This window comes from Phyllostomus discolor, chromosome 14 (genome assembly GCF_004126475.2).
Source record: "Phyllostomus discolor isolate MPI-MPIP mPhyDis1 chromosome 14, mPhyDis1.pri.v3, whole genome shotgun sequence".
Lineage (NCBI taxonomy): Eukaryota > Metazoa > Chordata > Mammalia > Chiroptera > Phyllostomidae > Phyllostomus > Phyllostomus discolor.
Genome location: NC_040916.2, coordinates 28,734,417 through 28,750,201, shown reverse-complemented (window position 1 = coordinate 28,750,201; position 15,785 = coordinate 28,734,417). Strand labels below are relative to the sequence as shown.

Below are 15,785 nucleotides of genomic sequence, written 5' to 3'. Positions count from 1 at the left end.
TTTGGGAATCGGCAAAGTAACGCAGACCGCCGCTCCTGAAGATCCCAACGCGCAGTGGGCAGAGGGGGAGGGAACTTCACGTACATTGAGCTGGGAGTGGGTTGTCATTTATTCATTCATTCATCCATTCATCCACTCAGTATCCCCCGGCCTGGACCCCACCCACTCGTGGCCACCACGGGGCCACGACGGCAGATCTGGAAGACGCCGCCAGCCCCGGCTCCAGGCACTCCTGTACCCAGTGCTCTGCGTGAGGTGACCCTTCATCACACGTCGGGGCTGCTGTGGTCTCAAAGCCGTGTGGTCAGTGCCCATTTCTTTTTTTCTCTGTGTGGTCCCGGGAAGGAGGCAGCAGAGCAAATGAAGTCCCAGCTTTGGCCCAGCTTCTGGCCGAAGGGATTCTCAAGAAGGAGCCCCGAGAGATGGACAGTGCCAGGCGGGGAGGCTGTGGGAGGAGGGGCTGGGGAGAGCGGCCCACGGGCTGCTGATGAGCCCGAGGAGCCCGTGGCCCAGCCCCGGGCCTGCTGCATGGACCCGGCCTCCACCGCACGCCCCTGAACTGATACGTGAGCTCCGGGCACACCACCCCGAGCACCCCGGCTGACCGCCGGGCGGCACACATGTGGGAGAAACCTGGAATGTCCTGGAAACGGAGCCGGGTCATAGGAAGCCGGCGAGACCTCACCACAGCTGGGATGTAATGGGGCGGAGTGTTTGCTAAGGGAAAAATACCAATATTCTCAGCAGTATTTAGATAGGACCCCGGGTCTCGTGAACTGTCACTCAAACGACCAGGGCACAAGCCGAAAGAACAGGGCCTGTGGAGAAAGGGGAAGCGGCAACGTCTCAGAGGGCAAAGGCCATCGACAGAGGCCGAAATGGACGCAGATGACACAGGTGTGAGAATTTTCCTGCAAGACTTACAGCAGCTGTTTTAAATATGCTCCAACGAACGTTTGCAACTACCGTGGAAATGACCGAAAAGACAGAATGTCTAGCAAAGACATAGGGGTTGCAAAGAGGAGCAAATGAAAACGTCAGAAGTGAACAAAGAAAACACAGCAGTCTCCCGGTACTCACGGGGCATGTGGTCTGAGACCCCCGGTGGGTGCCTGAAACCACCCGTGGCACCAAACCCCGTGTAGTCGAGGCTTTCTCTGTGCACACAGACCTAGAGTAAAGTTAAATTCGTAAATGAGGCGCACGCAGGGAGAGATGAATGACAATGGCTCATATTAAAATAGAGCGAGTATCACAACACACTGTAACAGAAGTTATGCTTGCATCAGTGTGCTCTCTCTCTCTCGCCGTCTCCAGTAACTGTATACTTTCAGCTCAAACCTAGTCCTCAGTCTGTGTGACCATCTCTCCCTGGCAGTGAAGGGCTCGGTGTCGCTGGTTTTGGGGGCCCCTCGCTGAAGTCTTAGAGGGGTCATTGCTTTCTGGGGTGACATGCTGCTGCCCGTGGAGCGGGTTTTCTGTGCCCCCACCTACCCACCAGTGAACACCTTTTCCCTCCTAACCAGCACCTGTCCCACTCTGTGGCCGGAACTTGTGCAGTTTGGGGGTCCACGGCAAAACCAGCGTGGATTTCTTTTTCCTTCTTCATAATTTTACGAATAGGAAAGTCATTCTTAGCCTATGCAGACCTTAGCAGCCTCAGCACAGGTATGTTTTTCTTTCCTTAATACACAGAGAACTTTCGCCTTTTCACCCAAGGAAGCACGTTCTGGCTCCTCTCGGGCGCACTCCAGCCGCCAGCCTCACCGCTCTTGCACTTTGGGGCCGTTGTTAGGGACGATGAGAATTGCTTGTTTGTTTTGCGCTTTAGATCCCACATCCAAGTGAAACCGTGTGGTGCTTGTCTGTCTCTGCTGGGCGTATTTCACCAAGTGGAATATGCCCTAGGTCTGCAGTGTTGTTGCAAAGGGTGAGATTTCATTTTCTTTTATTGGGTGGAAACAGTGAAGGGATTAAGAAATACAGATTGGAAGTTGCAAAACAGTCCCGGGGAAGTAAAGCTCGGGGGAATACAGTCAGTAACAGGCCTGGGGCCACATGGGCACTAGAATTTGCTTTGTGAGTTAGGCGGTAGTCTAACTACTACGCGGCACACCTGAAACTAATACAAAATACTACTGGATGGCGACTACAGCTTAAAAGTGTAAGGGTCCCTGGAACACCAGCAGCTTAATTGCTGGTAGTGGGTCCGATGCCGGTGACGCTAAGTGACCGTGGCAGGGAGCGTGTGCAGTGTGGAGCCGCGGACACGGGTGACTCACATCTGGGTGAGACGGAGCCCACGGCTGGAGATTTCACCGTCTGCGCACACACCACAGGCAATGTAAAGCTTATGAACTGCTTATTTCTGGAATTTTCCGTCTCAGACTTCTGGGCTGGGATTGACCCCAGGTAGCTGGAACAGTGGGAAGGGAAGCCGTGGATAAGGGGCACTCCTGGATCCCTCCCCAAGAATACCTGGCTGGAAGCCTCAACAGCGGAAAGCAGCTGACAGAGGCAAGGCGTGCGTTGGACGAGGGACTCTGGGGCTCATTCCTTCTCCTCCGTGTGCTGGCCGCCTCAAGAGCAGGGTGTCCTGTCTGTGTGAGGCCTGTGGGGGTGTTCGGAGGGTGTGGGGGGCCCTCGGGGGTGTCCGGACCATGTGCAGCACCTGTCACCACAGGACACACCAGGGCACCAGGAGCCCGGGCAGCAGACAGGCAGACCTATGGGCCCCTGAAGGGCGCAGGGTTGACCAGGCGCTCTGTTGGGGGCGGAGGAGAGGGACCTGGTCCACACTGTAGCCTGAAGCGTGAGCGGCTGGGCCAGCGGGACCCAGGCTGGGCCTTGACCCCTGGCCGCACTCCCGCCTGTGTCCGCAGCCTTGAACCCTGCACGCGTGCATTGCCTAAGCAAACCTTTGTTGTGATGCCCCTGCGGCTCCACGCGTGCCAAGGCCTTATGCTGAGGTGGTAATCTGCCTTTTTCCCGAAATAGGAGTAAGTCTACAATGGGCGGGACAGGCCTTCTGCTCTTCCTGTAAACTGGGAGGCTAAGTGTCGCCCCCTTGGTGTTTTCCCCACGGCGCACAGGCCCTGGGGGTTCCCGTGGCTCCCAGGTGCCAGCGGAGTCGTGAGTGGCGCGTTTGCTGTCGGGATTCGTGATTCAGCTACTCAGTACCCCAACCCTGCGGACACACCGTGAGCGGGAAAATGAGGCCCGGCCACAGGACACAGGGAGCAACACAGACCCCGCCTCCCGCACCACCCCCTTCAGAGCAGCTGGGAAGGAACAAGCGACCTAAAAATAGCAAAAAAAGAAAAAAAAAAAAACCCATCCGCCTTCCGGGCGGATGGGTCCCAAGGGGAATGGCGGCCAAAGCAGAAAGGCCTTCCTTGGGAGGCTGGGAACCGTGCGGCCCCGGACCTCAGACGCTCCGCGCTGGGGCTCCGGAGCTGCTCGCCCCCGCCGCATTAGTCTGTCCCCTGTGCCGCCGCCGCTCCCCTCCCTGGCAGCACCGGCTGAGTATGAAAGACACGGGGCGATTTCCTGGTTTCCCCCCAAAACCGCCCAGGGCCCCGCCCCCGCCGCAGTTTCACTTTTGAGTTCACCTCCGCCCGCCCGGGACTCGGCGCGGCGCTCGCAGCGGCGGGACTCCAGCGAAAGCGCGACTCGGTGGTGGCCGAGGTAGGGGAGAGGGTCCAGGCCGGGGTGGCCGGGGTCTCCGGGGAGGGACGTGATGTCGGGGTGTGTGGCCGGGAGTGGGGGGCCCGGCGGCAGGGAGGGGCATGTTTCTGAGGACGGGGCCACTGGCTCTCGGAAGTGCCAGGCCCCGCCTTGTCGCCCTTCCCGGCGCTGCGTTTGCTTTCTCCAAACTCCAAGCTGAACCCACGCCGGAAGATCCAGGGGGTGAGGTGAGTGGAGGCCGGACAGGCCCCCTCCCCAGGGGCAGGTCCTCTCCCGGGGCACCGAGGCCCAGCCGTGGGGGGTGGGGGAGGGGACTAGGGGGGCCCAGGGGAAAACCACCTGCCCAGGAAGAGGAGTCCTCAGGACAAATTCTCTGGCTCGCGGAGCCTGGCCCTGCGTAGGGGAGGAAAGTAGCCAGTGACTTCAGCGAGTTCCTTCTCGTGTTGCCGCCATGGCCAGTTCAAAGGAAGGGCGCTCTGTGAGCGCTTCCCGCCTCCCTCCCCTCCCGCAGGAGCGGGGCAGGGCCCGCAGGCGGCCACAGCTGTGGGCCAAGGGCCCCTCCTCCGCTGTCCCGTAGCCGCCGGCCCCTCATTGGTGGACCTTAGGGGTCCTGCCTTCCCCATGTGCTTCCCCCGCCCTCCCTGCGCCTGGGCTCCCGGTGGCCTTGAACTTCTCCGGGGAGGCGAGTGCCGGCCTGGAGGACAGAGGGTGTGGAGCCTGTCCCGTCCTCCAGGACCAGCCCCTCTCTGCCCGGTCCGGTCCAGTTCTCCCGCGCAGGCCTGGGAGAGGCTCAGAGGAGACACTAGTTCTCCTGGGGCCTCGTTTATTACCTGCACGGCATCCGGGCTGGGCCTGCCCCGAGACTGTTGGCCCGGCGCCTTTGTTCTCCGTGGGGTGGGAGTGGAGTGCAGAGGCAGGGTGGGGGGTTCCAGCAGAGTCACCCGTGGCCGCCTTAGAGAGTCCGTCATTAACCACCCAAGTATCTAATGTTGCAAAGGAACAGTCCTGGAACTAATCGTCCTGACGTTCCTTAGAGCAGGGAAGAGCTTCGTGGGGCCTCACCGCGCTCCTCTCTCCCCTCCCGCCTGGATCTCTGGCTCCCTCCGCGCTGGGCCCTACAGAACTCCGCGGGGTGGAATGTTCTGTACCCGGGCTGTGGGGCGCCAGCTGTGGCTACCAGCACGCTGCGAGTAAAACACTGAGCTTTAAATTCTATGTTGTCTTAATAGATTCCAGTGACCACGGCGATCGTCACTACCACCCCCCCCAGCACAGTGACATATTTTGCATCTTTTGAATTCCAACCCATTTCTCCCCTGTAGAGAGGAGACTGCGAGACCCGTGGGGGCCAGTGGCAGCCCCCAGTGGCAGCCGGGGGCGCCCCTCGGGAGCCGGGGCGGAGCGTTTCCTTCGCTGTGGAGAACTCTTGGCCCCGCGTCCCTGACCCCAGACCTCGTGTCGGCGCCGTGCGGGGAGAGCCATGGCCTCGGCCACAAGCAGCAAGAAGATGAGGGAGGAGGCCACCTGCTCCATCTGCCTGAACCTGATGGTGGAGCCCATGAGCATCAGCTGCGGACACAGCTACTGCCAGGCCTGCATCCTGCGCTTCCTGGACAACCAGCCGCGCCCGCCGCCGGCCCTGCCCCAGGTCTCCCCCTGCCCCCAGTGCCGCGCGCCGTTCCAGCGGGCCAGCCTGCGGCCCAACAAGCAGCTGGGCGGCCTCATCGAAGCCCTCAGGGAGATGGACTGCGACGTGTGCTGCGAGGAGCACAACGAGCGGCTGCAGCTGTTCTGCGAGGACGAGGGCCAGCTCATCTGCTGGCGCTGCGAGCGGGCCCCGCGGCACCAAGGGCACAGCACCGCGCTCGTGGAGGACGTGTGCCCCGGCTACAAGGTGGGTGCGGGGCGGCTGTTCGCTCCGAGACCCTGCACCGAGCAGCCGGAGCCCGAGGCGGCGACCCTGCTGCGCGGCCTCCCTCGGGCCGTCCTCCCGAAAACTGGGTCAGGTTAGCGTGGGTCCTCCCAGAATCTAGTCCCGGCTGCCCTTTCGGACCCTCAGTGGCGCATTGGATTCTCGCTGCATCCGCTGTGGCTGTGATATCGTGTCCCTGCGCTAGGAAGCCGGGTGGCCATTTATCACTTTGCTTGTGTGTATGATGAGACACCGCAGTGTACGGGGCCACGTGGGCGAGTCTGAAAGCACAGGGCACAGAGTCCCCACCTTCCAGGCATTCTCAGTCCAGCAGGGAAGACAAACCTGGCGTCCCCAGGTTTGGGTGCCGTGGGGTGTGGGTGGTACCTGGGGAAGTGGTTCTAAGGGACACAGAAGCTAACGCGTGTCCAAGTGTGGAGAGAAGACAGGGAGCCCCGGGCGAGGGCACCAGGGGCGGCCCCACGGCCAGGGGCGGGGCGTGGGGTGACAGGCAGGTGACGGCGCAGAGCCCGTGTCAGCTCAGTCTAGGCCCGGCACAGGGTGCTGACCACTGGCCGCGGAGGGATCAGGCAGACACTGAGCAGAGCCTCCGCCCAGTACTGACAGGTGTTCCCTGTAAGGGTGGGGGTGGGGCGCCGGGTTGTGGGCAAGATTCAGGCAGGGCAGTTGAAGGAGCCGGAAGTGGTTGGTGGTGGAGGATGACGCCGCGGGAGAGGTCGGCCGCGGGAGAGGTCGGCCGCGGGAGAGGTCGGCCGCGGGAGAGGTCGGCCGCGGGAGAGGTCGGCCGCGGGAGAGGTCGGCCGCGGGAGAGGTTAGCGCGGCTCCTGTTTCTCCCCCAGAAGCACCTGGAGGAGGCTGACCTGGCTGTGGGGGCTGAGGTGTGGCCACGTGGTTTACTCCCCCTCTGCCCTGCCAGGGTTTAAGGACAGTGACCCCAGGGTGGGACTCCTGGTTCGCTCCCCCACAAGGCAAGGGTGGTCCTGTTGAAAGCTCTGGATCCCTCTTCAGGACACGTGCACCCTGACTGCCCTGTGGCACTCGACAGCCTTCCTGAAAGCCTGCGGAGCAGGGACAGACCGAACCCTGGACGCCCCCCCCCACCCCGAATTCCTTTCCCACCAAGTCACAGGAGCAGGAGCAGCACAGGGTGACCGTTAGGAGACACGGAAGTCTCACTGCCCCGTTCGGGGTCTCCGCTCTGCCACTTCCTAGGTGGGTGACGCTGAGGGAGTTGTTTAATGCCCTGGGTCTTGGTACCCCACCTGTAACCAGGGGGAACAGCAGCCCCTCCCTCCCGGCCCGCATGCCCAGGAGCTGTGTGTGACCAGCTCTGAGGGTGTGAGTATGTGTGAAGCTCAGCAGCTGGCTCGGAGCAAGGGCGGCACAGTCCTTGGCTCACCAGCTCAGGGAGCCCAGCACCCAGCTCTGCTGTGCCGACCACGGCCGGCCCTTCGGTTCGGCGTCAAACTGCTCTCCGTGAGAACGTGATGAAAATAACTCAGAAAGGCTTGATACAGATACTATATCGTCTTAAATGGGCTTCACGGCACCCTTCTTTAGCAGCCACCAGGGCCCCGCCCCCTCCTGCTGGTGCTGGGGCTTTGCTGGGCTCTTGCCGGTTCCTTCCTGAGTCGCGGCGGAACGCACAGGGCGCGCTGGGTGTGCAGCCTTGCTGGGCTTGCTTCCCGTGTTACCTGGTCAGGTGGTCCTGTGCATGATTGTTATTTTGCTCTGTGGGCAAGACTGTAGTGGTGGACCGAGGTCGGGACCGAGGTCAGCAGGTGAAGTTGGACACTCAGCTCGACCGTCACCAGTGTCAGCAGCTGGGCAAGTTGCGTGTCCTCTCCTGAGTCCTCAGTTTCTACAGCACAGAGGTTGATGTTAAAGGTCCCACTGATGGCTCAGGGCTGTCGAGGGGATAAGTGAGCCCCTGCCCACGCAGCCCGAGGGGTGCCCCCCGGCAGCGCCGGGGCTCCCTCCAGGTGCAGCGTCATTCTGGTCGTCTGGGAGGCCTGGGCTCCTACCCCGCACCCGGTGCCGCATGGAGAGCTGCGGGATTGAATAAACTTGATTCACCCTGTTTTCCCCCCAGGAAAAGCTGCAGAAAGCCATGACCAAACTGAGGCAGCTGGAAGAGGAGTGCGTGCACCAGAAGGCGTCCAGGGGGAAGCAGATAACAGAGTGGAACGTAAGCCTGCGAGTCCTTCGCCTCCAGCTGTTTCCCGGCCCAGCACGAGGCGTGGGGGGTGACTGGGCAAAGCACAGTGGCCGTCTCTCTGAACCAGACCAAACGGGGAACCCCGACAAGAAACCGTGTGTGTCGTTGTGCCCTAACCTGACTACATCTGTGGAATCATCTCCTGCCCCTTCAGCCTTTCGGCAGTAACTGGCCTGGCGTCGGACACCTGCCGGGAGAGGCGGAATCCCTGCTCCCGTTTACCGAGAGCTGTCCCTCGTGGGTGTGCGGTGGTTCTCAGCGCCTCCGAGTGGCCTCCCGGCTTGGGGGTCTTGGACGCGTTTCCCACGGTGCGGGGTGCAGCTCCCAGAAGACAGAGTCACGTCAGGCTGACCCTGCTCACTGAGACTCACGTGTCTGATCGAGGAAATCGGTCTGGTCTGCGCGGAGGATCGCTTGGGCGACAAGGGCCCCGCCCCCGACAGACCGCAGACCACGGGTCTAGACCGCGTCCGTGGCTGCCCAGCCCTGCGGTCAGAGAGGCATCCCTTTGCGGTCATGGTTATGTAAGACGTCAGGTCCCGTGGGACCTGAGCCGTGTTGCCTTTTTCGTGGGTGCCTTCCGACCTCCGCCCTGATTCTGTGTGTGCAGGTGGTGGACTGGGACTCCCAGGGGTGCTCGCTCTTCCTGCCCTCATGTCTGGGATCCCGGCAGGGGGGAGGGCCTGGACCGTCCAGGGTGTGTGGAGACACCATCAGTGGCCCTCTCGCCGGCTCGCTCCGCGTGTGGGTGGAGAAGCCACTGGGGCGCACTGCAGTCCTTCATCTCCCCCAGCGACAGCTGAGTCCGCCAGGGGTGCCATCTGGTTTTGGTCCGTCTTCACATAAGGACGATTAAGTGGATCCCAGGCTGGTGGGTGGATATTTCTCGGCTGACTGCGGCGAAGCCTGCCGTCGGGCCTCCCATTGCTGGGAATCAGGCCTCGCAGCGCCCGGGTGGAGTCCACTCTTGGGGTGACGTCCATGACGAGCTTTCGCCTCATGACACTGCCTCAGACTCGGACTCACCGGCTCACGTCCCTCACAAACACTAGTTTGTGAGTCAGTGATCTTCAACCAGTGTGCTGAAAAAAATCTTTAAAACATGCAATACCTGACTATTTGCTCAGGGGCACTGACCTCTTTCCCTTTAGAGTAAAAAAAAAAAAATGACAACAGCCAGCACAACAATAGCCGTCCCGTGCGAATGCCCTGTCCCGAATCATAAGTATGTAGGTCACATAGTAGAGCTGCATCTTTCTGGTCCTGTCACATGATAAGGTTGCATCTGATTGGTTAATTCATAACCAATTATATGCAAGTGCAGGTAATTATATGCAAGTGCAGGTACCCGATTTTTTAAAACTTTTTATTGATTTTAAAGCAAGAGCAGAAGGGGGAGAGAGAGAAAGAAGCACTGATTTGTCGTTCCACTTATTGATGCATTCATTGGTTGGTTTTTGTACGTGCCCTGACTGGGGATCGAACCCACAACCTTGGTGTTTTGGGATGAGGCTCTAACCAGCTGAGCTACCCAGCCAGGGCAGGTCCCTGAATTTTTGAAAAGTCACTTTAGAGCAAAAATGAGTAGGCAGTTATTATTATTATTTTGTAAATTGATCAAAATTATACCTATTTTTGTCACATCAGCAAAAATATATATTTTTGGTGTACTGCTGGATTTTGGTAATTAGCTTACGCGTGCCATGAGGTGAAAAAGGTTGAAAATCGCTGTTGTAACTGATGGTTGACCTTGGCCACAGTTCTGTGATTAAATTGTTTAGCGCTCCCAGCCTGCATCTGGGCGGGAGGATGAGGAAATTAACTGGGGACTGAGGTCTGTGACCATGCCTCCCAGGCATGACGGGAGCTGGCCACTGGCCACCAGCCACCTCGTCCAGCTCCATGACTCATGGGCAAACCATGTTGAGGTGGTTGAGCAAACTTCCTTTTGTGTGTGCATGTGCATTAGAAATAGAAATAACATAAATTCACCATCTTAACCGTCATTAAGTGCACAGTTCGGTGGCGTTAGGTACTTTTACGTGGTTGTAAGCCATCGCCCCCACCCGTCTCCAGGACTGTTCGTCTCGCAGAGCTGAGACGCTGTCCCCGTTGCCCCCTTCCCTCGGCCCCTGGTGCCCACTACCATCCTTTCTGTCTCTGCGACTTTTGACTGTTCCAGGTCCCTCCCGTAAGTGGAATCATACAGTGTTTGTCCGCCTGCAACTGTCTTGTTTAAGTTCCCATGATGCCCTCCAGGCCCGTCCGTGACTTCGCCCGTGTCGGAACCTGTTCCTCTTCCAGGCTGAGTGGCAGCCCGTCCCATCTCTAGGCCACCTCTTGTTTATCAATCGATTCATCCACGAGGGGCTGTTAGGTCCTTTCCACCTTTTCAGCATCTTTTCTCGACTCTAGGAGATGATCAGTGTTAAGAGACAGAAGATCCAGTTCGACTTCAGGAACCTGCACAGCTTCCTGGAGGAGGAGGAGAAGTGGTACCTGTGGAAGCTGGACCGAGAGAAGGAGCAGACTCTGAAGAGGCTGAGGGAGAGCGAGGCCAAGCTGGGGCAGAAGAGACACCAGCTGGAGAGCCACATCCTGGAGCTGGAGGAGCGGTGCCAGGGCTCGGCGCAGAAGCTGCTGCAGGTGGGGCCGGTGGGGAGGGCAAGCCGGCGGGGAGGGCAAGCCGGCGGGGAGGGCGAGGGCCGCCCACCTCGCCCAGAGGGGGCTCGTTAGTGTGGGGAATTTAAAGTGACACTTCTCTCAGGTGCAGAGTAATATCTGCCAGGTGGCCTCCGCTGGTCTGCAGGACACCTTGATGTGAATCGGAAAGCTGTCCCCCGGCCGGGTGGATGTGGTGGGCTCCTTGGCCGAACAGGCTCTCGGGCTGCCTTCCGCTGCCATCCGCCTCTGCACCACGTGCACAGAGCCCTGTCGGACGGTCTCCTGAAAAGCTTGTCCCGGTGACAGGCGGGGGACCAGGTGGGGTGCCAGGGTACGTGCTGAGCTTTGCCTGAGTGGTCCGGAGCTCGCGCACAGCCCTCTTCCTGCACCTGCAGCTGCTCACCCCAGTTCCCACTAGTAGGACACACTGTGGAGGTCACACTGTGAGGCTGACGGTGTCACGTGGCTGTTCCACCCCGTGGGACGTCTGTGGCCATCACCCCTGTGCCCAGTCCCGGGTGCTGTGCATGCCCCCACCGCTAGGGACAAATGGTCACGCACAGGGCTCACGCTGACAGGGAGGCGAGGTCAGTGAAGGCAGGTCTTGCCCATGGGAGCTTGGGGGAGCTCCCCACACACCTCAGCAGGAAGGCAACAGACCCGGAGCTTGAGGAGTGTCCTCCCATGCTCGCCCCCCCGGGGGTCAGGGTGGGGATCGTCGTTGTGGGGGCATCCCCCACATCGGAGGCTGCGGCCACTCCTGGGGGGGAGCGGGGATTGAAGCCAGCCCCATGAGTGTGGATGTTCCCGCACCCACCCGTGCCTTTGTGTCTCTGCAGGACGTGAAGGCCACGCTGAGCAGGTGAGTGTTGAGGGAGCGAAGAGGGAGGGAGCAGGGGTCTCGGAGCAGAGGGGCCGCTCTGCTCAGTCTGGGCCTCCGCTCGCCCCAGGAGTCAGGCCGTGCAGCTGGAGGCCCCGGACACCGTCTCCTTGGAGGTTCGGACCGAGTGCGACGTTTCGAAGCGTTACTTCGACGTGAAGAAGCTGTTGAGGAGCCATCAAGGTACGTGAAGTTGCAGTGGCATCACGTGTGGCGAGTGCACCAGCTCACTCCGGTCCTCCCCACCGCGCCCTGGGGCCGGTGTGCTGGCTTCCGCTTTGTGTCTCACGGGACCGGGGCTGGTAGGTGGGCCTGTCTGAGCGTGCATGGCTGGTCCGCAACAAGGCTCACCCTCGTGCACAGGCTGGTTTCGTTGAAAGTAAACCCTGTTCTGGGCAACAAAAAACCGTGTTTTTTCCCCCTACCCGGCAGTGAGCGTGGTTCTGGATCCAGACACGGGGCATCGGGAGCTGATTGTATCTGAGGATCGGAGACAGGTGACCCGGGGGTGCCCCCAGGACAGTCTGGACGTGTCTCCCAGGAGGTTCACCGCCGCGCCCTGCATCCTGGGCCGCGAGAGCTTCACCTCGGGGCGGCACTACTTCGAGGTGGACGTGGGAGAAGGGACCGGGTGGGACGTCGGCGTCTGCCTGGAGAGTGTGCAGAGGGACGCGGCCCTGAAGCAGGAGCCCCAGGCCGGCTTCTGGGCTCTCCGGCTGTGCGCCAAGGACGGCTACGTGGCGCTGACCTGGCCCCGCACGCCCCTGCGCCTGGGGGAGCAACCCCTGGTGGTCGGGGTGCTCCTGGACTGCGAGGCCGGAGTCGTCTCCTTCTACAGCGTGACCTCGGGCTCCCGCATCTTCACCTTCCCCAAGGCCTCCTTCTCGGACGCGCTGCGGCCCTACTTCCAGGTCTACCCCTACTCCCCCTTGTTCCTGCCTCCGCTGGACGCGTGAGGACGGGAGCAGCGTCCTGGGCTGCACCTGCTGGAGAGACTGTGAGGCCGGGAGGGAGTGCTCTGGCCTGTGTGCTTCCCTGCTGTGCCCGGGTCCCCAGCGCGGGGCCCGGCTCTTGTGGGTCCTCACCAGTCTGCCTCGCATGAAGGGCCTCAGAGAACGAGAGCCCCACTGACGGCCAGTCTGAGCCTGACCTCCGCAGCCCCGTCGGTAGACTCTGAGCTTTGGTTTCCGCAGTCTGTGGGAGGCGCGGAGGTCAGGAGGTCCAAGTGCTCCTGTTTTTTTTTTTTTCCTTTTCTCATCTGAGGACATGCTCTTTGATTTCTTTTCTTTTCTTTTTTTTTTTTTTTTAGAGGGGATGGGAGGGAGGGAGAAAGGGAGAGAATCATCCATGGGAGAGAGAAACGTCAATCGGTTGCCTCTTGTACGCACCCCAACCACGGACTGAACCGGCAACTCAGGCGTGTGCCCTGACTGGGGTTTGAACCTGCAGTCTATGGGCTTCACTTTCCATTCACGGGACGACACCGCAGCTGGCTGGGCCACCTGTCAGGGCCCCCCGGTGTGTTTGATGCGGTTTGGACTCGAGTGGGGATGAGCAGTGGCTGCGGGTGCTCCGCTCGCTGCACGGAAGAGCCGGAAAACTGAAACAGCGGTGAATTCGGTAGCCGCCGACTCAGTCACTAATCTCAGCCACGGCCCCTGGGCACAGGGTCTTGGGGGACAAGGTGGGTGCAGAGGCCGTAAGACTCCTGCGTTCTGCCCAGACTGTCCCCAAGCACGGTGTGAGAGCGGAGGGGGTCTGGCCCGCAGGGGGCTGGAGGGAAGTGGGCTGTGATGGGGCTGCCTCCTGCAAACAAAGTGCGTGTTTCCAGGATGTGCTTGTGCCCGCTGTTGTGAAGTGTTTGTGCATCTCAGTAAATGGTTATCGCTGGTGTGGTTGCTCGTGGTCTTTATTGTGATTCATGCATGAACAAACAGGGCTCAGCTCTGCACAGGTTTCGTTCGAAAAGCACGATCCACGCCCTGAATTATCGTCCTCAAGATGACCGGTGATGGGACCTGAGCGAAGTCACCCAAAACACGTCACAGAATGGCTAAGCGTTACGGTACTTTATGGCAGGCGTGTTGATGTGTGCGGATGCCCTCTGACGTCCTCTCTCAGAGAACGGGGCGAACGAGCCGTTTCTGGGTGTCGGAGGCCTGGCTGGGCCTGCACCTGCATCCAGAGGACACAGAAGAGGCCCGACTGCCCCCTCCCCAGCCTGTCAGCACTCCCGGCGGGCTGATCGAGGCCGGGCACACCTTGAACATGAAGGGCCACTTAGGCGTAGGAATTATCTTGAGCAGAAGGCAACAGAGGAAAGGCAGATACAGTGAAAGCTCGCCCCTTCCTCCGTTTGCCTAAAAGCAGGACACGAGTTTGCAAAGGTGGCCTCCTGTCCTCTGTACCAGGAAGCACAAAAGTTAATCGCCAGAGATGCCAGACAACTATCAGCCCAGAGGCAGCACCGGGGGAGGGGACAGGCAGCGTGTCCTTCTCTTGCATGACTGTCCCTGTCCTTGTCCCCCCACAACCTGCTGCCTAGGAGACCGTTTTCCTCTGTCTTGTCACGTCTCTCTACTGCTCTTTTGCTCTAAATCCATTGCTCTTTTGTTCAGATGCTGTAGGAGCTCAGGTTCCAACCACCACTTGGGGTTACTCTTTGAGGCTTTCCGTGTGCGTGCAATGCACGTGTCAGGAAAATGTCTGCCTGTCCCTTGTGCTCCCACTGCAACCAGGCTCTCAAGACTGCGTCGCCTCTGACAGCACAGGCGTAGGTCTCTCTTCCCCGCTCCACGCCGGGCGTCCTACGGCTCGGCTCCGCTCCGACACCCACTGCAGTCAGAGCACATCTCCCAGGCTAAGGCCTCAGCCCCGCCCACCGCAGACCCTGGTCCCCAGCGCGGGTCCTCGTCACCTGTGATTCTGATGGCTGTACATTGGGGGTTCCCATGACCCCCTCTTTGGGTTCAATCATTTGCCAGAACAGCTCACAAATCTCAGAGAAATATGTTGTTTCCTGGCTTGCTATACAGTAAAGGACGTGATAAAGGATGTAGATGAATAATCAGCGGAAAAGATACACATGTCGAGATCCAGAAGGGTCCCCAGCAGGGAGCGTCTGTTGCCGTGGCGTCGGGACACCCCAGCCTCCTGGCACGTGGTTTTGTTTGCAAACACAGAAGCTCTCTCAGTCTTGCATTTTCGGGATTTTAATGGCGGCTTCATCACGTGGGCATGATCAGGCATTAACTTAATCTGCAGTTCCTCCAGCCTCCCCGGCGGGTGGGGGTGGGGTTGAGCGTCCCAAACTTCTAATCATGTTAGTCTTTCTGGTGACCGGCCCCTATCCAAGAGCCCAGAGTGGCCTCGTTAGAAAGAAAGACACTCCTGTCACCCGGGGAATCGCAAGGGATGTAGAGGCTCCGCGCCAGGAGCTTTGGGCAAAGACCAGGCACTGGAGCAGAACATGCTCCCCGCGCTTTTATCACTCCGGGTACTACAGGGTCTCAGGAGCTCTGTGCCGGGACATTTGCATCTTTACTGGCCAATCAAACCTCTCCGGTCCTACCAATCACACTGCGAGGATTTGCAGTCCTCATTTGCGTAGAAATAGACCAATCAGGAGCGGTTGGTAGGCGCCCTCTTCTTTATAGAAGCCAGCTTCGGCTTGGTCTCAGTGGGAGTGCGCTCTGGGTATTCACGGGAGGCTCCTCCTTCCAGGCCGCAGGTTTAACTGGAAGTGTCCCTGGGAGCAGAGCTGGGCCCTGACACTGCGGGCGGAAGGGGGGACCGGCCCCTATCGGGCTCTCCTAGCTGCTCTGTGTCGTTCTGTCTCACAGCCATGCGTTTTCACAGTGTTTTTCACGGAATAAAGGCTCCCCTGCACTGCAAACTGGGGGCTACCGTTGGTGTTGAATTCGAGCTGATGACCTTCTGTTGACAGTTCATAGTGGTTGTGTAGTAAATACCTGTTGGTGGAGTCACTATTTTAAGACGTTTAATTCCTAAGCCTTCTATCAGGGACTGAGAACTTGTGTATTTGGCGGCGTGTAGAGGGTGTGGGACCCGCACCCAGGACAGACGCTCTGGCTGGGCGCAGTGTTTCAGGTTTGAATGTCAACGTGCTCTCCCGTGTGTCTAGGCGCTGTCCCTGCCTATGGCCTTGGGACTCACCCAGTCACGTGGTTGTGTGTCTTCATTGTGTGGAATCTCTTCGTAAACTTCACTGTTCACAAGTCACCTTTAAATAAGTTTATTCTTCACAATATCGTGTTGTCCCCTCTTTTTTCCTGCCATTGATGTCCCATCGTCGTGTTCTCCCTCCGCAGCTGTTCCCTGTTTTCTCGGGTTCTTGAATGTCATGAGCATAAACCCTGCGGTGGCTATGCCTGGTATGATGA

General features: G+C 59.6%; 1 protein-coding gene and 1 long non-coding RNA gene across 2 annotated transcripts; one reads left to right on the top strand and one right to left on the bottom strand.

The window, feature by feature from the left end:
* The first annotated feature begins 3,357 nt into the window (after nucleotides 1–3,357).
* TRIM38 (tripartite motif containing 38) lies at nucleotides 3,358–12,637 on the top strand. The gene is made up of 7 exons (XM_028503472.2): nucleotides 3,358–3,687; nucleotides 5,010–5,581; nucleotides 7,713–7,808; nucleotides 10,254–10,484; nucleotides 11,342–11,364; nucleotides 11,453–11,565; nucleotides 11,815–12,637. Exons 2-7 carry the CDS (start codon nucleotides 5,168–5,170, stop codon nucleotides 12,336–12,338), a joined length of 1,401 nt encoding a protein of 466 aa, XP_028359273.1. The 5' UTR covers nucleotides 3,358–3,687; nucleotides 5,010–5,167; the 3' UTR covers nucleotides 12,339–12,637.
* LOC118498219 lies at nucleotides 6,482–8,886 on the bottom strand. The gene is made up of 3 exons (XR_004900747.1): nucleotides 8,304–8,886; nucleotides 8,008–8,011; nucleotides 6,482–6,493 (listed from the first exon to the last, which is right to left on the bottom strand). It is a non-coding gene; the product is annotated as an uncharacterized LOC118498219 (long non-coding RNA).
* Nucleotides 12,638–15,785: the final 3,148 nt, after the last annotated feature.

Coding starts and splice junctions, on each gene's coding strand:
- TRIM38 (XM_028503472.2), top strand. CDS start 5,168: ATGGCCTCGGCCACAAGCAGCAAGAAGATGAGGGAGGAGGCCACCTGC. Junction 10,485..11,341: donor CGGCGCAGAAGCTGCTGCAG/GTGGGGCCGGTG, acceptor GTGTCTCTGCAG/GACGTGAAGGCCACGCTGAG. Junction 11,365..11,452: donor GTGAAGGCCACGCTGAGCAG/GTGAGTGTTGAG, acceptor CGCTCGCCCCAG/GAGTCAGGCCGTGCAGCTGG.